General features: G+C 42.6%; 1 protein-coding gene across 10 annotated transcripts in view; it reads left to right on the top strand.

Moving 5' to 3' along the window:
- Window positions 1-16,307, top strand: part of LOC111837883 (diacylglycerol kinase delta) — a 267,917-nt gene that overhangs the window by 182,416 nt on the left and 69,194 nt on the right. For 6 of the 10 annotated variants that reach the window (XR_011983247.1, XR_011983246.1, XM_072701297.1 and 3 more), the window contains exons 25-27: window positions 14,944-15,036; window positions 15,152-15,268; window positions 15,431-15,548. The exons of 1 other annotated variant lie outside the window; for it this stretch is intronic. Coding sequence is in view for 4 of the 9 variants with exons in the window: in XM_072701297.1 (XP_072557398.1) it covers window positions 14,944-15,036; window positions 15,152-15,268; window positions 15,431-15,548 (328 nt within the window). In the remaining 5 variants the exon portion in view is untranslated. Of the gene's footprint in view, window positions 1-2,046; window positions 2,162-14,943; window positions 15,037-15,151; window positions 15,269-15,430; window positions 15,549-15,942; window positions 16,002-16,307 lie in introns of all 10 variants that reach the window. 3 more of the 10 variants (XR_011983248.1, XR_011983249.1, XR_011983250.1) reach the window with 2 other exon arrangements.

Raw genomic sequence — 16,307 nt, forward strand, 5'->3', positions numbered from 1 at the left:
TACCGAGTCTGATGGCCTGCAGATGCACCCGTGGCCCCTGCAGTGTCCCCCGAGGTTCCTGCGACGCCCCCAGAGGTGCTTGTGTCGGTGGTTGCTGCAGCGCCCTCCAAGGTTCCTGTGGCGCCTGCTGTGCCCCTCGAGGTTCCTGTGGCTCCTGCTCCAGCTGCACTACCCCCTGCTGGCGTGCCGCCCGAGGCCATTCCTGCGCCTCCTGCCCAGTCCCCTGTGCAACCCCCAGCGCTCCCCGTGACTCTTGTGCTCCCCGGGACTCCTGCGGCCCCTGCGGCATCCCCCGTGACCCCTGCTGTGCCTGAGACGGCACCGCCCGAGGCCCTTGTCCCTGAGGAGGTCCCAGAATGCTGCTCTGATGCTCCTCCCTCCATAGTGGAGTTGGAGGGGGAGCTTGAGTGGGACCCCTCAGGGATTGCCCTGACTGCCCCAGTGACTGCCCCTCTGGCTTCCCCCGTGACTTTCCCCGTGGCTACCCCCGTGACTTTCCCCATGGCTGCCCCCGTGACTCCTCCACCATCACCCCAGTGTGACAGACCACGGCCGGGTCCCTGCCTCTCGGTCTCCCGGAAGGGTAGGGGACACTTGCGCCGGGTCCCGCCCGCCCTGCCCCCCAGCTCGCCTGCGGCCCCCCTGGCTGCGGCTCAGCGGTCGCCTGCGCCCCCCCTGGCTTCGGCTCAGCGGTCGCCTCCGGCGCCTTGTCGGCTGGCTACAGTCCCACCTCCGACGCCTCGTCGGTCGACTGCAGGTCCCCTACCTCCGCCTCATCGGTTACCTCTGTCTCAGCCGGCGGCCTTCAGCCTTCGCCTGCCGCGGCTGATGCTCCTTCCTCCCCTTCGCCTGTGCCCCCTTCATCTTCCTCCTTGGCTCCTCCATTGCTCCCTTCGCCTTCCTCCTCACCTTCAGCCTTACTTCCTGCTCCCTCCTTGCGCTCGCCTGTGGCCCCTGCGGATTCCGCCCCTCGCCTGCTGGGGTTCCCTCCGGCTCCCCGTTTCCCCCTGCTCCTTGCCTCCTGTGTTCACCCCCTGTCTTTCTGTGCCTTTCGGTCCCTTTGTGCCCCCTGTGTCTGCTCCTCATCCTCCTGATTCTCCCTCGTTCGCTCCTGGTCCCTTTGTTCCTCCCGTTGGTGTTTCTCCTGTGTCTCCTGTGTTGTACGAGTGTGGTTTTTCAGAATAGCCTATGCTATGAGGGAAAAGTTGTTGACGGGTGAATCTGTACTGGAATATGATTGTCCTATGGTGATTATTGACATGATCCGGGACGAGCGTCTGACCGTGGAGTATGTGACGGGGAGGCATGGTTGGTGGTGCTGAGCGGGCTGGTTACCTGATCGAGTGTGACCGTACACTGGGGCTGCTGCGGGTGCGGTACTATTGGAAGGTGAATGATATACCCGGCGGTCCGGAGCCTGGAAACGTTGTGGATAAGGAATTCTATTACCCTCTGAGGCTGGCTTGTCTGCCAAGAACTTGGTCATTCTGAGAGCGGTGTTGGAGCTTATCCCAGTGTTGTACATGTCTGAAAGAAACTCTGGGAAAATGAGAGAGTTGGAGCGTAGAATGAGAGGAGGTGTGTCTGACGCTATCCTCCAATAAATGCCCCTGCAGCAGTTTGTCTGTATATGTCTGTGAAAGTGGCTGGGAGAGCGGGTAGTGTCTGACCCCTGCAGTAGTATGTTTGTGTTTTTGTTAAACTTGCAGGGATTGGAAGTGACCCCCCTTTTTCTTTAATGCGCGGTTATTTGAAGAAAAAAGAAGTTTTGAAATTGGGCCGTGCATAAAAAGCTGTTTTGAAATTGGGTGGTAAAGTTGGGGCGAGTAGTTTTCACATACAGCTGTTATTTACACCCCCCGTAGGTCATCCCGGTCAAACTGTATCAGTCTCTGTCAATGTGCAATTACATCTAGAAAATAAACACCAGCCACACATGAAATTGACATTTTGTCTTTCAGTGCATAAAAAGGTTTTTTGAAGTTGGGGGTGTGAATTTGGGGCAAATAGTTTTCCCCATACAGCTGTTATTTACACCCCCTGTAGATCATCCTGGGTCGAGTGTAACATCTGTGCCTGCGCATAACTACAAACAAGATAAAAGAAAACAGAGTGATGTACAACAGACAATCGATATAATTAAGAAACAAGATAATCCGAGGTAACCTAAAACTTGACACTGTATTTCTCATTAAAGAATCCTAAGAAAAGTTAAACATGCATATATCAAACTCAGACATTTTGTCTTTGCATACCCCAAAAAGAAAAAAGATACATGTCGGGAGTGCCACACGGGCCATGGAGAATATGGCAAGCTTCATGCATGGTCTAAAAGTAGTAGGCCTAACAATAAGAGGTAATACAGAGATTATAGATACAGACATGTCTGGCGCAAGCAAAAGGAAAGATTCGGCCTCGCGGCCTAAGATACAGGAGGTGGATGGTGTACGACCGATGGGGGCTCCCAAGAAGATTCGTACAACACGTAGACAGGTACCTATGATGCCACTGTCGGAAGACCTGAGGGCCACCTAGGAGATGCCCCACTGGGATAAAGTGATCTGCCTCTTTGACTATGATGAAAAGGAACTGCACATCTTCCAGGTCACTGGAGACGGCACAGACCCCCCGATAGAAAACTTGAAGTCTATCATCACAGCGATGATGAAACAGACCGCCAAACCCGACTATCAGTCTAACATCACTAGTATGGGAAAGAATGGACCACCGCTATGAAGTGGGATGTGAACAGGCAACTGTGGGAAAGAATGGTGAATATATGTCACTGCCCTAAATGCTGCTGTTCTGGAATGAGAATACCATACGTGATTTGGATGCTTGAAGAAAAGAGCGGTTACTTCTACACGCTGTTCAAGGACAGTCGGGTGCGTAAGGAGATGCAAGTGTTGAAAAAACTTACGTTGTAAGGATCACCACACCCCCGACCCCGCCCCACCCTACCCTACATCTCAGCCTCGACCAACAGCATATAAAGTAGACAATGTTACAACCCTCTCCCCATCATAGCATCACCTACAGATTTTACCAACAAAGTTATTGTAATATCCTTGTCTGGCGTGAGCAAAAGTAAAGATCAGTCCTTGCAGCCTACAATTCAGAAGGATGCTGTAGGACTACCCAGGAAGATTTATCTGCAATGTAGCCGCAACCCGAGGGCTACCTGGGAGATGCCCAATAGGGATATAGTTTACAGCGTCTTTGACTATGATACTGAGGAAGTGCATATCTTCCTATTCCCTGGGGCCAGGGTAGACGACCACCGTATCCTGAGATTCTCAGGAGTCGAATGGGAGAACTTGAAGTTTATCATCACACCAGTGATGAAACTGAGCACTGAACCCAACAATCAATTGAGCATCGATGCTATGGACTTTCACAAAAAAATGCTAGCAATGGGAAAGAACAGACAACCGTTATCAAATGGGACATGACCGGGGAGCTGGGGGAGAGAATGGTGAATATATGTCAGCGGCCTAAATGCAACTGTTCTGGAATGTGAATACTGTATGTGATTTGGATTCAGATGTTTGAAGAAAAGAGTGGCTACTTCCATGTGCTGTTCAAGGAGTGCTGCGTATGGAGTTGTAACTTAGGTTGTAAGGATCTGGACCGACCGGCTGACTCCCGCTTTGACTCATGTTCTGGCGACCCTAGGCATCCAAGCTTCTGTCGGCAGGTTGGAGGGGGCTGTGGAAGCCCTTCTGTACGATCTACGGGAGTCCCGCAGCAGAATGCTAGAAATCTATAGACTGGAACAGGAGTTCTTTGAACAGAACCCCAAACAGATCCTGGAAGAAGAATTTTTGACTCATTGGGATCCCGAAGACTAAGAAACGCAGCTTATGATGGGGAATGCTATCGGTAGCACCTTACGCCGCTTTATGTTAAATGTTTTTTTAGGAAAAGTTAGTCCTCTGTTGTTGCATGCTATTGATAAAACAAAGTGATTGTCTGTGATGGATGCACAGGATGGACGCTGACGCAGACCGAGTTCAGGTAAGCGTTTTTATTGCAGGACGAGCCATTAGAAAATAACCAATATAGAATAAGGCTTCCAATTAACGGGAAAGGTGGCTGAAGGCACAGCACAGGGAGACGGGCAATCGACATTTCACTCCCCTCGTCCTTTGTAAAACTTTAAGGGTCGGGAGGTGTTTCCTGAGATGCTCAGACATCGCTTAGTATTAAATCAATGTCTCGGTATAAAGAGGACGGGGAGTGACCCCGGTAATACACCGGTCCTGAGGCGGAACTCTTTTGGGCATGTGGCTCTTAAATCAACTAATAAATACCCAGACTCATTTAACTGATGCGCCGTATCTGCTTTCTCTTTTCAACTGGCTTTACTCATAGGGTTCAACTGTAGTTAATATGAAGTTACAAAAGCTGTAGAAATATTTCAGCATAAAATCATGCGATATAAATAATAATAGTGTTACAGCAATTACGGTCGTAATTATCATTAAGCCTTGTAACCCCGATCAGGATAAGCAGTGGGGAGATTGATGGATGTGTGGATGTAAATAAAATTTACATAAATGCATCTTGGACCTCTAGCTTAAAAATTAGTTTACACACTTCAGCTGATCCCCCCCAAATTTAAGCAATTAAGAAACCCCGCTTCTCTCCAATGCCTCAACAATTACAGATGGATTCGAGAGTACAGCATAACTTTGGCTACTTATTACCGGTGCGACATACTCAGAAAACGGCGACTGAAACACACACACTGAACCCGAAAAAAAATCACAAAAAAACTGAAAATGAAAGACGCAAATTATGCACGTTTTGAAAGTAATTTTTAAATGCAAAACTAGAACTTTACAATGTGATTTCGCCATCTTGTTTAAATTTCGAAATATACATTAGAAACCTTAAGAGTAATTACTGCCCCCACAGGTAAATACACGAAACTACAGATTGGGCGTCAGGCTGGTGTTAAACAGCGTCAAGCGAATGCCAGTGAAACGCCAATCAAACGCAGCTACAAAACGCAGGAAAAACGCGTATGGCGATCAGAGGGCGTTCATTTCGAACGTCCGTGTGGACGAGGCCTAAGAGGTATAACTCAGAAAAATAACAGTACAGACAACTTTTAAACGCACAAACTATTGAGACCCATTCGGAGGCAAATGGGGGGCTAACTTAACGGCGGAGTCACATGACCAAGTAAATAAGCAATATATCAGCACTGAAGCAGCACAAAGGACAGTTTTAATGGCACAAATGATTGTGATCGGTTTGGTCGAAATCAGACGCAAATGGAAGGGGGGACAACCTTACAAACATTAATATCTCAGAAACTAAAGCAGCACAAAAGACAGTTTTAACGGCACAAACCAGCACAAACGCAGTACATACGATTGAGATTGGTCTGGTGGAAATCAGACACAAATGGGGGGCTAACTTCACGCTGGTGTCACGTGACCATGTAGACAACATTAATATCTCGGAAACTAAAGCAGCACAAAGGACAGTTTTAACGGCACAAACCAGCACAAACGCAGTACATACGATTGTGATCGGTTTGGTGGAAATCAGACACAAATGGGGGGCTAACTTCACGCTGGTGTCACGTGACCATGTAAACAACATTAATATCTCGGAAACTAAAGCAGCACAAAGGACAGTTTTAACGGCACAAACCAGCACAAACGCAGTACATACGATTGCGATCGGTTTGGTGGAAATCAGACACAAATGGGGGGCTAACTTCACGTTGGTGTCACGTGACCATGTAAACAAACATAAATATTTCAGAAACTAAAGCAGCACAAAGGATAGTTTTAACGGGACAAACCAGCACAAACGCAGCAGACACGATTGCGATCGGTCTGGTGGAAATCTGACGCAAATGGGGGGCCAACTTCATGCTGATGACGTCACCATGTAAACAAACATTTATATCTCAGAAACTAAAACAGCACAAACAAAAATTTTAACAGCACAAACGTGTCACATACGATTGAGACCAGTTTGGTTGAAATCTGAAACATATGGGGGGCCAACTTCACGCAGGTCTTGCAGAGACATTATAAAAGTACATAGTAAGCAATGGTGGCAGTTTGTTTTGATCCTAGATATCTGATCACCAATGTCTTGGCTACATGAAGATGACTAAATGGTGTAGTTGCAACATTTAGTTGGATAAATAAATAAGAAAAAGCTAACTCATGTCACTATTTCTGGTCTCCTTCCAATGAATATTTAGGAGCTCTTATGTGTATGCATGTGCCATTCATACCTGGCCCCTCCCCCCCCCTTTTATGGCACTGACGGGGATGTATCTGGATCACGTTTCACCATTGCGCTGTTCATCAGATTACCATGCCAATGCGATTTGAATATGCGCTAATGCAGCTATTTTTTTATTTTGCAATGTCTATACTTTGATGTCAAATTACAAACTTAACAAAAATCTTCACAACATTTACATGTGTGATCATGCCCCAGTCAGTAAAAGTGTGTTTCCTACCCCTAGTGCCCAGAGGGTTAATGATAAACATGTGTTTGGCCTTTTTAGAAATTATTTCTGTAGCTAGCATGTACTGTAGTTTTCGTTTGTTCCCACAGCCGCGTGGGATATTGATTACATCAAAGATTACTTCTAGATTGGAATCGTATTAAAATTTCTTGATTAGACTGAACCAGGCGATTCAGCAACTGCTGGAAGTCTGTCAGCTCCCACTCCCCATACCGTACAATTTGCAACAGCTTGTCGTTTAAAAAGTCACCGTACAGGGTGACCTGTATATAAGCTCCCCATGTGGCGTAAGGTATCGCCTAATTCACAATATTTTGAAACCCCCAATTACATTTGTGGTATAAAAATTATAAATCAAGCACTTAGAATAAAATTCTGGACCTCTTAGTTTGGCGAGTAAAGAAAATCTCTTTTATTCCAGCAAGTTCAGCAAAGCGCTCCCATCACACTCTGGCCCTTGGTACCAAGTCACCCCCGGCACACAGAGCAACCAGTAGATAAACCATAACTCCCAGGACTTCTAAGTCCTGATTGGTCATGAAACATCAACAAACTAAGCTGAAACGTATAACAAACACAATTCTCCTGCTCCATTGGTTCACCTTGGTAGCAAGGTAAAGTCCACCCATTATACGCAATTTACTGGAGACAGCCTCGGCTTCTAGACTCTACTTGAGATATGTATACAGTAGTGCTGTCAATCGATTAAAAAAAATTAACTAATTAATCGCACAATTTTTTGCAATTAATCGCGATTAATCACAATTAAAAGACTGAAACTTTTTGGATATGTAAATGTAAATACTTAATGTAAACTCAAGACAATGAAACTATTTAAATTCAAATATGATTGTTTATTGGAATTTTTGTTTAACTCTTTCACTGTCGCCGCCTAGTGGTTCGGACGCATACGTCCGAATTTTCAATAACAAAAAAAAATGACATTCAATAAAACAAACAAATGTATCAAATCAACCAAAAACGGCTTGTTACACTACAAAAAACCTTTCAGATAATATCGGTAGAAAGTTGCGCAATTTTTGTGCCATGGTTTTTTTGTAACAAGTAAAAATAAAATGACCATGGTAGCCATCTTTAAACGGGTCGAGTGTCAGGGAGTAAAATATAAGTGTTAATAAAATGAAAACTAAGCACTTCAAACTATTTCTTTCACGGCCAATACTTCATAAACCGTCACAGTATTAAGACAAAACACGCATTTTTCCATAAATATGACTGTAATGCTCTCAAATAGCTTGCTCACTCATCGCGGAAAAATGTCAGTCGGCATTCTGTACATTCGTGCAATGTTTTTTATCTTCGGAGTTTTAGAAGAAAACCAATGAATAAAATGACAAAGTTACCCTCGTTTGAAAGCTTGATCTCTTATGTACATAAATCAATCACTGTAATCCTTCATTAGTACTTTTTCAGATATATGCTCTGCTTCCCTGCTAGCACATTATTTTTTACGCACTGAACCTTTGCCCATGGTTATGTTTCACCATAATAAACTTTTTACATGAACATCAAATTACAGTGTCATTTGCTTCATCCAATAGAGGTGTGTCTAAGGTTTGCAAAATGGTATGGGATGTGCTGATTGGGCATTGTTTTTCGCGCTGGGGACATGAATGCGCAACTTATTCTCTGCAGGTGCAGTATTTGTGGGAGTGTCTCGAGTACGCATTGCGCACGTAGTCTCCGTGAGTTTACCCAGTTATTTTCGGACAACAACTTTTTTGACTGAAGAAAAATGGCTCGGATGACTTTCACTGTTGAGAAAGCACAGAAGATGATTTTGAAGAGTGGTTCGGGGGAAGAAAGTGTCGCTTTTATCCATTGATTCGATGGAGGAGGACGCTTTTTTGCGCGGAGAGGATGCAACGCTCGACATAAGTACATTTATTTACAGTTTACATTTTACTCTTTTATTCTATAGAGTTTTATAATTCCGTGATTCAGCAAATTACAATTAACATTTGCTTTGGTAACACTTGTATTGTGGTACATTGGGAAAAGTTCCGCATCGCCTTTGTCAAGCTTTGAAGTGTGCAAAGTAATGCAGCGCTTTTGGCTTTCACTTGGGCAAAGTTACGCGGGGCTTTGTTTGGGCAAAGTTATGCGGGGCACTTGTCGGCCTTGTTTGAGCAAAGTTATGTACAGTACTTGTCGGCTTTGTTTGGGCAACATTATGTACGGTACTTGTCGGCTTTGTTTGGGCAAAGTTATGCGGGGCACTTGTCGGCTTTGTTTGGGCAAAGTTTTATCCACAGAACCATCCGGCAGAGTTTTATACTGAAACTTTCCGTCTAAAAGTCCTTCCTTGGTGTTATCCATACTTCTTTGCACGTTGAACACACGTCGGCCACAACAGGAAATAAAAAAAACTGCAACCGCGTTAATTGCGTAAATTAGTTGTTGTTGTAAACTCGTTAAATATTTCAAATTAATCGCATGCGTTAACGCGCTAAATTTTGACAGCACTAGTATATAGATATTAATTATATGACATTGAATCACTGTTAATGTTTGGGTGTTCCATTGATTAATGATTAACACATTGACGTATTGTCCCTGAATCGCTGAAAATACATGGTTAACATATGATTAGTATGATTAACATAAGTATGATTAACATGATGCAATCAATTGCGTAACATATTATATTGACTACTACAACTACTTTAATAAGCTATAACTCTTTGTGCACCAGTTGGGACGGCTTCGAGTCTCTTCCTGCAAGTGGTTTCTCCCCCCCTTTGCTCCACTGTCTGCCTCTCCAAGGTCCAAGCTTCTGCGGAGCCAAATGCAGGCAGCTATCACAAAGCGAGGTCATATAGTATTCAAAACAATCTCTTCTGGCCTAAGGCCTAAGACATAACAGACCCAATATGCCTCCCCTCCGGGGCTACTAATGTCCAATTTTACTTCCACACATTTTCGTAGTACTCACGGAAATTTGCATCGTTTCTAGGTTGAGGAATATTTAGAATCCGTCTTACTAATCCGTCAATCTCCTCAACATTGAGCAAAAATTCTACGTCTGACAATGCCTCCAACATTTCAGAATCCACGGGGGACCATGTAGCCTCATCGATGGGCAGCCCCCATCCCACTTCTGATTCAGAGTCTGAATCAGAGCCCCTTTCATTTAACATGCTTAATAATGTCTCTAAGGATGGTAGGAAACAGGAGTCTTTGACCCTCGCTTCAGTAGATGCTGCGGCTGTCGAGTCATGTTGAGCAATGTAAAGCTTCTCATTTTCATTATTAGGTCCTACCTCGTTGTTGATGTTGTCAATTTCATCTAATAAGGCTTCAGGTATAGGAGGGGGTGTTGCTCCGTCCAAACCTGCTGATTCAGGTCTTTCGTAGATTGTCTCTTAACAGACCCCCCTCGATCTGGCCGTCTCTCGTAGAAAGAACACAGAATACGGCAATATCTAAAAAATAAAAAATATGAAAGTTATTTTAACGTATAGCGTTTATCATAAAACATGTATAAAAGAAATAATATACTCACTCTATAGAAGTCCCGTGTAGTTTTCTTTTTCTCTTTTTCCTATGCGGTAAGGTCATAGCTGCTGAGGCTGCTAGGATTGCTGCACTGTGCGGGAGTGGTGTAGACGCTGTGTGCACTTGTGTTGTGTTGTGCGCCTGTTGAAGCAGTTGACTGGAATTATCTGGAAGTATATTTCAGTGTATTTGAATGTTTTGTGTACCATTATGGTTATGTGTGTGGTTTTTGTTTAATTTTTTACTTTTATTTAAATTTTTTTCTCGGTCTGCATGAGTACTTGTCTGTCCTTGTTAATAGACAGCGTGAGTGTTATCAATATCTGCGGGAGTCGCGCGAGTGGCGTTTTTGTCTGCGCACCTTCGCATTAAACACCCGCGGGGTAATATTATCTAACGTTGGTAACATTAATTCGGAAAAGGACAGTTGCTCCTGAGCTTTGCTCGGTCGCCAGTCGGGCCAGGAGGACATTTTCCACTTTTTTTCCCGCTTTGGCAGTAGCCTGCTTTGAGAAGGTTTTTTTGTGGTTTTTCGGCCTCCCTAGAGCAACTTCGCTTTATTTTAGTTAAACGTGGTTCAGCAGGAAGTTAGTCTCGGGTAGGTAATTGTTAATTTGGTTATTTTAAAAGTTTAATTTTAAGGTTGTAATTTAAAAAAAGTTCAGTTTTAACGCAAGTGTTAATTTAGTGTTTTATTGTGCTCTGTACTTTATTGTTTTAACTATATGTTAATTAGATCAACTAAAAGTTTAAACCTTTGAGCGATGTAAGTTAGTGGACTCACTCATGGTCCAGGTTCGTGACCTCAAGGAACAACTGACTCTCATCCTAACCCTTTGATCTTTAGGTTATAAATCTTTTTGAAAAAAGCAGCATTCCTTCTCTCTCTGTTGTGTTCCTAGTGCGTGTTGGGCTCCGCCAGGGCTGCCCTTTATCATCAGTCCTATTTATAATATTTATGGATAGGATTTCTAGGCACAGCCAGGATGTTGAGGGTGTCCAGTTTGGTGCCCTAAGGATTGCAGCAAAGCTTTTTGCGAATGACGTGGTCTTGTTGGCTTCATCTGCTGGGGACCTCCAGCATCCTCTTGGGCGGTTCGCAGCCAAGTGTGAAGTGGCTGGGATGAGCCACTTTCGGGGTAGTCTGACATGCCTTGACATTTTAAAATATTTCACCTCTCTAAAAAACATTTATCCCAAAGTGTTACATTTGCTTTTATTCAGCACAAACTCAGCACCAATAATCTGAGACCTCTTAGAATGTTAGTATTGTATTTTTTGTTAAAATCAACTTTAAACATATACTTTTCAAAAACCTATTTTCAGACATGCTGAGAAATTGTAAAAAATCACATTATAGACATTTCTAGGTAAGACTTTTGAGCTCTATAGACACAGGGGTTGGCTACACATAGGTGAAAGTGACATTCTGAAATTTTATGTGGTTTGATTACTAAAGTGTTAGTACTTTAGAGTGACACTCTTTTTCTCAAAGTCAGTGGCCTTCACAATGAATATTGATGAGATAGGTGTCCTCACACCTGTAGTAGTTTGCATACTGTCAATGGCCCATCAGTCTGGAATGTCACTGCACCCCACACCCATCACTTTGGAAAGGCAGTTTGAAACGCAAGAAAAGTAGCAACAATAAAATCCCTTTCACAGATTATTGGTAGATGGAATGAAAAATGAAAAACTGTGACTATATAAATATAGAAAGCGATAAATATGATGCAGTGACTATTATTGACGCTCTGGGGACGAGGGCATCATCGACCGCGTATCTTTCTCGTGTATTTCAGTTTATATCTCGCTGAAATCATTATGTAGAATCATGAAAAAAACACTGACTAAATCCGTTATCTGTCTTCTTTTCAAAACTTCCATTGTCGGAAGTATTAAAGTTTTTAAAATTAGGTTAAATAGGCAAAAAAGCAAATCGTGTCACCTTTCTTTGTATCAGGAGCGTGTAGGACCGCTCTCAGCTGAAGATCGCTATTCACGTTCTAAATACGCTGCATTTGAATCGGCGGCCACGTGATTGCAGGCACACAGGCTTAGCCCACTGAGCCCACTTTTTATTACTATATAATTAATATGTACTGACTTATAATTGTATGTATAATTGTATGTACCGACTTACAAATTCGACTTAAAGACAGACTTGGAAAACGGATCCCATTTGTAACCTGGGGACTGCCTGTACTGTTTATCATAATACTATGATCAGGTCTGAAATTATACAGGGGGTCAGTCTATAGTTTGTGTCACTAAAAATTTTGGTCAGTAGCCACCACATTTTCTCTCTCTCTCTCTCTCTCACACACACACACGCACACACACACACACACAATTAATCTTATCCAACATGAATTGAACATTTTTTATGACATTTTGTACATTCTACCGCAAAGATCTCTCTCACTCTGGTGCATGTTCATATCACACATATAAAATTTGGTCGTAAATAGAAAATATTGGTCAAAAAATGAATATATTGCTGTGGTTTTCGCAAATGGTTGCTCAAAGAGGATATATATGCACATATGCATCAGTGTATACACAAGTGATCTGAGTGACTTTGGCAAAGGTCACAACGTAAAGTGCTCCGAGCTACGTAGCCATGGATCAGACTTGTCACTTTAATGCAACTCATAGATGCTTGACATTTACCTGGCCATCCCTATGATGCAACAGAAAACAGGATTCATTGGACCAGGCGATCCTCTTCCATTGCTTCAAAGTCCAGTCCTGATTCTTGCTTTCTCATTGTAGGCATTTTGAATTGTGGATAGGGGTCACCATAGGCACTCTAATACTCCTGCAGCTATGTAGTCCTATATGCCCTCTGTTTCATGACAGATTTCTCCTGTGATAATAATAAAAATTATATGCCATTTGTACAACAGCAGCCCTTTTGTTAGTTTGTATCACATGGGATAGCCATCATTCACATCCAGTGGTGTAAAGTACTTGAGTAAATGGACTTCGTTACTGTACTTAAGTATTTTTTTGGCTACTTTGTACTTGTACTGAGTATCAAAAATATAAGCAACTTTTACTCTCTACTCCACTACATTTGTGACTGAATATATGTACTCTTTACTCCACTACATTTGAACGGACGCTTACCGTTACTCGCTACATTGTGATTGCGTGCGACAAGTCAGGATCTTTATCTACCACGGCTAATTTCTTCAAGTATGTCTGGCTGCAGCCTGCAGGAGGGCGGGGTTGGACATCCAACCCCGCCCACATCCAACCCGGCCCATTCGTACCGCGAAAGCCACGCCCTTGTCCAACACGTCTTAAAGCGGAAGCCAAAGCGAACTCGCAGAACGGAATCGTTGTAGTACCTGTTATGTCATTAAGTTAAAAATCTTTAGTATCCCAGTGTAATAACAGTGCTATCTATTATTTATTATTTTGTTTGTTAATGTTTCTGCTAGACACACTATTGACTGTCAATTACTGCACAAAGATTTTACTGTGGGACCCGCATGGTTGTTTGTGGTTGTTTTGCTGCTGGTTAAACGTTTCCATCAGTTAGCTGACTATCTAGCCGACTCACTACCAAAACTATGGTAACTAGGTAAAGACCTTCTTGCTGATAATATAGCTTCCATGTAGTTAACAAGACTTGACACTTAAAGACTTTGTGCGTCATCAGATATTACTGTCTGCTCAAACGACTGTTCAGCTTGCTTCCTATGGGTTACTAGTTATTAGCTAGTTAGCAAAGCCACTGTGGTAGCATCCATTAAGGCTGTGCGATATAGCAAAAATATTTTTATCATGATCATATCAAACGATATTGATAATTATCATGGTGTAATTCAAGTCATTATTTTATTACTATGAGTGCTCCATTTTTGCTTGAAATACCCTTAAGAATTGCCCTTAAAACACCATTAAAGTCAGCTCTGAATTTGGTTTTTTTATTAGTTTTTTTTATTGTTTTACCTTTTTTTTGAACATTTGAGTTTGACTGAGACTGACTTTTTGTTCTATTTTCTTCTTCTGCCATTTTGAAACATTGAGGTGTTCAATTTAATGTCTATATTAGGAAATAAAGCCTCATAAATAAATAGTTCCTTGTTTTCCACATTTCTTGGTGTTCTTTGAGCCTACATTCAGTACGAGTAAAATACTTAAGTTCTTTTAAAATTGGATACTTTACGACTTTTACTCAAGTCTTATTGGAATTGGTGACTTGTAACTTGTAATGGAGTAATTTATACAGTAAGGTATCTGTACTCTTACTCAAGTATGGTTTTCAGGTACTCTTTACACCTCTGTTCACATCTCACATTAATGAGTCTTGGTTGCCCAATACTCTGAGGGGGTTTTTCCCCTTTGAGACCAGTCTCAGTTGATACTCACCATGGCTACCCATGAGCACCCCACAAGCTTTGCCCTTTTTGGAGATGTTCTGTGGACAAGCTATAATGACTTGTCCCTTGTTTGTCCCCGTCCATTTCTTCTGAATTCAATTCATGTCGACTATGAATACTGAATGTTACCTTACTGTCTAATATATCCCAGAACTTGAAACATACCATATTTACTAGATATTCAGCATTATTCGGCTCATGTGGGGGTGGTGATAATGTTTTGACTGATTGGTGTGTGCGTGCTTGTGTGTAACTTAATATTAGCACAGATTCATGTGCTGGTCCATAAAAAGCCATCATATTATTCACATTATATATATTTTTTATATTATTTACATTATATTTCTGGCAGGGATAATGTAAAGTGCTTTGAGACAAGGTAATGTTGAATGTGAAAATGCGCTATACAAATAAAGTGTAATTGAGCTGAAGTGAATATTATTTTGGTAAGTGTCCGACTACTGTATCGGCATTATTTAGGCATACAATATATACATAAATGATTTGACTGTGTTTCATCTTCAGGGCCTGAATTGCAGTTCAGTCGTTCAGATGGTAAGCAATGTTAAAGCCCTTCATAATGAAACGGAACTGCTCCTGGCTAGCAAAATGTGTATGGTAAGTATGACATATTATACACACAAACAAATTACTCAAACCCTATAGTATACATCACTTTAACATCTCTTTTCAGATGCGCTCAGTTGTAATTGATATTATGTGCATTTTCCAGCAGCTGGACCCTCCACAAAAAGAGCAATTAAATGGTTCCCTAACCAATGTCACCCAGCATCTTCAGAGGCTGGCAGACATTGCTTGGCTTTGCCAGCTGATTGAACCAGCAGATGAGGTAAATCAGACCACATCTTGGGGTACTGCTGTAACAATTTGACCTACCCTCCAAACCTATTACCATGCCTCTATCTCAAAATCAACCTCTCATTCCCAGCTCCTCTAAGATAAATCCTTTAATCTGATTGCTGATTTGGCTCACATGCTGACCTTTGTGCAGGTACACCTGATGGATTTGTACAAGCGAAACCGTAGTGGCAAGTTCCGTCTTGTCCCCAAGTTCAAGAAGGAAAAAAATAACAAGAACAAGGAAGCTAGCAACACCCTTTCTCTACCAGGTACATCCCACTACACTATAGTGGCATTTTTAATCTGAAATCCCATACTTATGCTACATTCACACTGTGAGCGGCGAGAGCGTCAAAGCGACCGGAAGTCGTTCATTCTCTATGGGAGGGAGCGTCGGGAAGCGTCGAGGAACGGCGTGGCGCGTCGCGATCTGGGCGGCGGGAGTGTCAGACAGAAGTTGAATCCCAGTCAACTTTATGGTAATGAGTGGTTGGGCGGCAACCAATGGGAATGTAGAGATGCTCCGCTAAAGAGAGCGCCGCAGAACATAAGCGTGTAAACTTTTGTTCTGACCCAACCGTTCCTAGGCACAATGGAGGAGAGACTTATTATTGCTGTGGCCGGTTACCCAGCTATATATGATGTGTCTCTGTTTGCATACAGGGACATAAACAAAAAAAATGAGGCATGGACCAGAGTGTCCGAAACAATCGGTGTTCCAGGTGAGATGGTGAAGTGCATAATATATTTTTTTGTGAAAAAGGAAGGAGATCAGTAGTTTTTATTTTTTTAATTTTATTTTTCACCTTGCTTTTGCTCTTTATGTATGTAATATTTTTTTTTTTTTTTTTATTGTGTCATGCTATCATGTTGCACTGTGTCCATGTCTTTCTATGCAGGTAGTTCTTGTTTGTGTTTACTGTAATGCTTTTAGCATTTTATGCTTGCTGTCTTTATTTAAATTTAGTTGCAGTTGTAGTTTGACATTGTACAGCACTTTGGTCAGTTTTCACTGTTTAAATGTGCTA

The sequence above is a fragment of the Paramormyrops kingsleyae genome, chromosome 17 (genome assembly GCF_048594095.1).
Source record: "Paramormyrops kingsleyae isolate MSU_618 chromosome 17, PKINGS_0.4, whole genome shotgun sequence".
Lineage (NCBI taxonomy): Eukaryota > Metazoa > Chordata > Actinopteri > Osteoglossiformes > Mormyridae > Paramormyrops > Paramormyrops kingsleyae.